This window comes from Callorhinus ursinus, unplaced genomic scaffold, assembly GCF_003265705.2.
Source record: "Callorhinus ursinus isolate GAN/ISIS: 27379988/994484 unplaced genomic scaffold, GSC_fseal_2.0 scaffold63, whole genome shotgun sequence".
NCBI lineage: Eukaryota > Metazoa > Chordata > Mammalia > Carnivora > Otariidae > Callorhinus > Callorhinus ursinus.
In genome coordinates, this window is record NW_027397125.1 from 4,671,117 (window position 1) to 4,677,148 (window position 6,032).

General features: G+C 46.4%; 1 protein-coding gene across 1 annotated transcript; it reads left to right on the forward strand.

Annotated features, from left to right (window-relative positions):
* The first annotated feature begins 723 nt into the window (after window positions 1-723).
* SKIDA1 (SKI/DACH domain containing 1) lies at window positions 724-3,946 on the forward strand. Its single transcript, XM_025891906.2, has 2 exons — window positions 724-833; window positions 939-3,946. Exons 1-2 carry the CDS (start codon window positions 776-778, stop codon window positions 3,791-3,793), a joined length of 2,913 nt encoding a protein of 970 aa, XP_025747691.2. The 5' UTR covers window positions 724-775; the 3' UTR covers window positions 3,794-3,946.
* Window positions 3,947-6,032: the final 2,086 nt, after the last annotated feature.

Below are 6,032 nucleotides of genomic sequence, written 5' to 3' on the forward strand. Positions count from 1 at the left end.
TTTCAGGAAAAAAAAAAAAAAAAAAGGAAAATCGAGAGAAATTCAAAACGTAAGTCTGTACTGGGGTGGTTCACTGCGCGGGTTTAACTTTGGAGCTCCCAGCCGTTCTCCTTCTCCACTCCCATAAGGGAAATACCAGGCTATTCTGCACATTTTCGCTTAAGCTCCATTTTCCAAAGGAAAAGGGGGTGGGGTATGTCTATTTAGGCTTGATAATGTTTTTAAAATGCTTTTCTTTGAAATGATAATAGCTGCAGCGGTAAAATGCAAATAAAGAAAAAATAGGCAATATTCCTTTAAAGGCGAATATACAGGGATTTTTTTTTTTTTTTTTTAAGCGTACACACACTGGTTCAGATGAAGTCTGTGAGTCAGGCTGTTTCTGAGCTCCGATAGTTTAATGGAAAGATTTATATACCGACTGTATTATTTACTTTGGGAGGGGAGGTGGCAGTATAAGGGTATGCTAATTAGTGGGAGATTTTGGGGGGAAGGGGTGGAATATCAATTTTTATTGCATCACCTGTCAGGAGTGTCCAATCAGCGCTGGCTTTAGGGGAATTAATTGATGAAGGTGTCTCCGGACGAGCTCACTTCACTCTGTCATTTTATTTGTAGCTAAAGCAGCGGCGGGAATAGCAGCTGCATTTCTTTTCTCTTTCTCCCTTCACATTCCATTATCATAGTGCTCCAATGGAGAAGGAAGGAATAGAGGGGCCCAGGTACTGATCTGCATCGGGGACTTAGACCAACACACTGGCAGATCAGAAACCGGATGGTTTTTTCCCTCTTTTTAAAAAAATACGAAAACCAAAAAAAAAAGCAAGAATCAAGTCAGTGTAATTTCATGTTGTTGTTGTTTTTTTTTTTTCCAATAATTTAGCCTAGAGTTTGGCACTCCCTTCGCCGGGAATAACAGTCTTTTGTTATTTTATTAGCAGGATGCCTTGAGACACACGCAGCATCTGGTGGAGGATTAACATACATACATGTGTATGTATGCGTCACGTATATATTTACTGCAAATGGTGGGGATCATTTAGTGCCCGAGATGGGAGACCTGAAGTCAGGTTTTGAAGAGGTGGATGGCGTGAGGCTCGGCTACCTCATCATTAAAGGAAAGCAAATGTTTGCCCTCTCCCAAGTCTTCACGGATCTGCTGAAAAACATCCCGAGGACGACCGTGCACAAGCGCATGGATCATTTGAAAGTGAAAAAGCACCACTGCGATCTGGAGGAGTTGCGGAAACTCAAGGCAATCAACAGCATCGCCTTCCACGCCGCCAAATGCACGCTCATCTCTCGGGAAGACGTGGAAGCTCTCTACACCTCCTGCAAAACCGAGCGTGTCCTCAAAACCAAGCGCAGGAGGGTCGGCCGGGCCCTGGCCACAAAGGCGCCGCCACCAGAGCGCGCCGCCGCCGCCGCCTGCCCCCGCCCGGGTTTTTGGAAGGACAAGCACCAACTTTGGCGGGGCCTGAGCGGAGCCGCGCGGCCCCTGCCAATCAGCGCGCAGTCCCCGCGCCCGGGCGCCGCCGCCGCGCGCCCCGCCGCCCATCTACCTCAGATTTTTAGCAAATACCCGGGCTCGCACTATCCGGAAATCGTGCGCTCGCCTTGCAAACCCCCTCTAAACTATGAAACTGCCCCGCTCCAGGGAAACTACGTTGCTTTCCACTCGGACCCTGCTTATTTTCGGAGCCTGCTCTGCAGCAAGCACCCGGCCGCCGCCGCCGCCGCCGCCGCCGCCGCTGCCGCCGCCGCCGCCGCCGCCGCCGCCGCCTACTACCAGGCGTCGGCGGCCGGGCCCCAGCCCAAGGCGGCGGCGGGCGCAGGAGGCCCGGTGAGCCTGACCTACCGGTGCAAGCGCAAGCGCGGGGGCGCCAAGGACTGCCTGCTCGCGCCCCACGCCGGCGCCCGCCGCCTGCTGCTGCTGCCCAGGTCCTACAAAGCCAAGGCGGCGGCCGCGGCGGCGGCGGCCGCGGCGGCGGCGGCAGCCGCTGGGGCCACTTGCCTGGAGAGGTTTCACCTGGTTAACAGCTTCTGCACGCCTCCCCACCACCACCACCACCATCACCACCACCACCACCACCACCACCACCACCACCGGGCCCAGCAGCCGCCGTCGAATCACCACCCCCCACATCACCACCGGCCGCAGCCCCATCTCGGCAGCTTTCCCGAGAGTTGCAGCAGCGACTCGGAGTCCAGCTCCTACTCGGACCATGCAGCCAACGACTCAGATTTTGGCTCCAGTTTGTCCAGCTCCAGCAACTCGGTGTCCTCGGAGGAAGAAGAGGAGGAGGGAGAAGAGGAGGAGGAGGAGGAAGAGGAGGAGGAGGAGGAGGAGGGGGGCAGTGGGGCCTCGGATTCCAGCGAAGTCAGCTCGGAGGAGGAGGACTCGTCCACGGAGTCGGACTCCAGCTCCGGCTCCAGCCAAGTGTCAGTGCAGAGCATCCGTTTCAGACGCACCAGCTTCTGCAAGCCTCCCAGCGTGCAGGCGCAGGCCAACTTCTTGTACCATCTGGCCTCCGCAGCCGCTGCAACCAAACCCGCTGCTTTCGAGGATGCGGGCAGACTTCCCGACCTCAAGAGTAGTGTCAAAGCGGAGTCGCCGGAGGAGTGGAATCTGCAGAGCTGGGCCCCCAAAGCGTCTCCGGTATACTGCCCGGCCGGCCTGGGGAGTTGTTTCACAGAGATAAGGAACGATAGGGTATCTGAGATTACATTCCCACACTCTGAAATTTCCAGTACTGTAAAGAGAACTGACCTGACAATTAACTGCCTGGCGGAGGGGGCCTCTTCACCTAGCCCAAAGACAAACAATGCATTTCCACAACAAAGAATACTCCGAGAGGCAAGGAAATGCCTACCAGCAAGTCCTACGGCACACTGTGCAGATAACAACACAATAGCTGCTAGGTTCTTAAATAAAGATTCTTCAGGAGCGGCCTCAAATTCAGAGAAAGATTCCAAAATCCCTCATTGTGCTGAATTTGCTACGGATTTGTCCCCTTCACAAGCGGATTCTGCGGTGGATGCAGCAGCAGCAGCAACTAAAGCTGAGACTCCCTGCACGAACACAGGAGACAAGACCTTGCCATTTCTGCACAATATTAAAATCAAAGTAGAAGACAGTAGTGCTAATGAAGAATATGAACCTGACCTTATTACAAATAAGCTTAAGTGCGAGTGCAATGATACAAAGGGTGAGTTTTACAGTGTGACTGAAAGTAAAGAGGAGGACGCCTTGTTAACCACAGCCAAGGAGGAAGGCTTTGCATGCCCTGAAAAAGAAACTCCTTCCTTAAATCCACTGGCTCAGAGTCAGGGCCTTTCATGCACTTTAGGTTCTCCAAAACCTGAGGATGGGGAATATAAATTTGGTGCCAGGGTGAGAAAAAATTACCGGACACTAGTACTGGGAAAGCGACCTGTACTTCAGACACCTCCAGTCAAACCAAATTTGAAATCAGCTAGAAGTCCTCGTCCTACAGGTAAAACTGAGACACATGAAGGAACACTGGATGATTTTACAGTTATAAACAGACGCAAAAAGGTAGCCAGCAATGTAGCATCAGCAGTGAAAAGGCCATTTAATTTCATGGCAAATTTTCCTTGTCCACCATCACTCATTATTGGGAAGGATGGGGATTTGTGGCCGGCGTATTCCTTAAACACCACTAAGGATTCCCAACCTCCTCACAAGGCCCATCCTATATGGAAATGGCAGCTGGGCGGTTCTGCAATACCTCTTCCACCTAGTCACAAATTCAGGAAATTTAATTCATAAAAGTGTTTTGGAAGATATTTTCTTGAACCCTATTACCTTCCTTTTGTTGTAAACTGCACAGGATGGTTTGTACAAGTCCATTAATGTGTTACACCCCTTTTGGAGCCCTGGTTTATCGCATTTTGAAGACAGAAATCGGATTACTTTTTTTCCATTGCGGGTTTTTTTTTTTTTGGTTTTTTTTTTTTTTTTGGGTGGGGGGGGGGGGGGGGGTGGGAGAAGGGTTGGTTTACATTCCACAGACTACTTCAGGCTAAAGACTCAAGTAAAACTCAGTTATTAAGGTAGAGCTGGAACACTTTACTGTTTCAAAGCTAATAATGCACCCGGTACCTCAATTCAACTGCTACAAATAAATGTCAAAAGGTTGAATAATAAATATTACAATGAGCCATTAAGTTTATGCACTAGATTTCAGACCTGAAAGTGTAACTGTTAATTCAGTGAAAGTTTGTTAGGTTACTTGGTTACATAGTGAGGTAGAAAGAAGTTTTCTGTGAGCCCAAAATGTTCTTTTCTGGAGCTCTTGTTTGTGGGATATCTTTTCTTCTTCCTTCCCTCATTCCTTCTCCAAGAGTAGTTGCACTTAATTTTCCTTCCTTCTTCCCTTCCTTCCGTCCTTCCTTTCTTTATCTTTTTTTTTTTTTTTTTTTTGAGTTGAAAGATTGGGGAGTCCTGCTTGAATGCTGGTAAAAGCTGCCTCATATATACTGAGTAAAATAAATATGAGATTGCTTTTTTTTTTTTGGCAAAGGGTGTGATTTTACTTTTACAGCTACTCCTTGCAATTGGAAAAGTCCTTTCTGTGTTCTCACCCAAAGGTTTTAAATAAGGTGACTCTTACTATTATTGTCCTGCTTACCTTGTGGTCTGACTCAAGTTTGACTCCTCAAACTTGCAAAACAAAGTAGTTCTCTTAATAGCAGGATATTTTATGGTCTGACTCTTCATAGTGACAAAGCAGTAAATACAACCAAGAAAAGTAAAATGGGTCAGAGTTGTAGGAATATCCCAAATGAAAAATTACAGTTCTTTCAGGGCTCTTTGGTACCAGAACTCAGGCACTAGGATCTTACTACCTTTTACTTTTTCTGCATCTCTCTAAACTTCTGTTTTTAGACCATCCTGTGAATAAAGCAGGAGAGTTTCTACTGCAAGTGACAATCAGAGGTGACTATCTATATTTGCACTTAAAATCAAAGTAGTTCAACATGCAAATGGCTAGGGTCTAGCCCTTGGTAAGGGCCATGCTGGTGTACTATGTTGTGATGATGGAAGCAGTAAATCAAAATTATGGAAATTTGCACTGTTGAAAAGCATGCTTTAGCTTTATTTTCAATTAAAAACACTGTTTAAAATTCCTGGTTCCATACATTTCTACTTATTCCAGATTGAAGAACGGTTAACAGGAATGAATGGTTTTGTTGACATTTTCATTTGTAATGTTTTTGCCTGAAAGAAATGCATTTATTGGGTGTAGTGTTTTGTTGTAATACCATGTGATGAGGGCAGTCAGGTTCTGTGCAAAACACTGATTTCTTTCTAAATAACAACAAAACTTTACAAACTTGTTACAAATCAAGTGCAAAAGTTTCAGGTTTAAGAAAGTGAAGCAGAGATCAATTGCTATTTTAATGAAAGTTAAATCTAATAATATTTGGTCCACCTCCCTAAGTTTGTCCAATTAAATTGTATCTCAGATCTTTGCCACCTTAAACCTAAGAAGTTGCATCTATAGATCATAAATCATAAAACAAAACAAAACATCAATGAGATGTTCACTGTGTGAATTTAGTCACTATCTCTCAAGGAAATTCAGTCTTTTTTTTTTCCTGCCCTTATCCTTCTAATTCCTACTCCCTTTGAAATTTTTCTTTTGTCTATAAATGTTTCAGATAGATCTGGATGGTCTCAGCTCTAATTGCTGTATATGCTCTGTGGTTTTACTCTTACTGTAAAGGACAGAGGCTGAGAATACCTGCATCCAGATACATTTGGATGGAGTAAACAGAGGCTTTGAACTGCCTCCCTTCCTTTCCTTCTTGAATGTTGCCAGATGTAGGTTCACTGGATCCTTTTTTATTGGGATGATAGATATGGTCAAAGCAAATACTGGGGGATGCTATCCTTGAATTCATGTTTGTGTATAATTCCAAAGACCAGTACAAGTTACAGTTAAAGCCCCCAGAAAGCTGAACAATTGGCTTCTCAGTCTGAGTTCTTTCCTCTTTGGAAGGCC

Excerpts from the sequence above, each read along its gene's own strand:
- SKIDA1 (XM_025891906.2), top strand. The coding sequence starts at position 776 with ATGGTTTTTTCCCTCTTTTTAAAAAAATACGAAAACCAAAAAAAAAAG. Across the intron at positions 834-938 it reads AAAAAAAAAGCAAGAATCAA|CAGGATGCCTTGAGACACAC; the intron begins GTCAGTGTAATT and ends TTATTTTATTAG.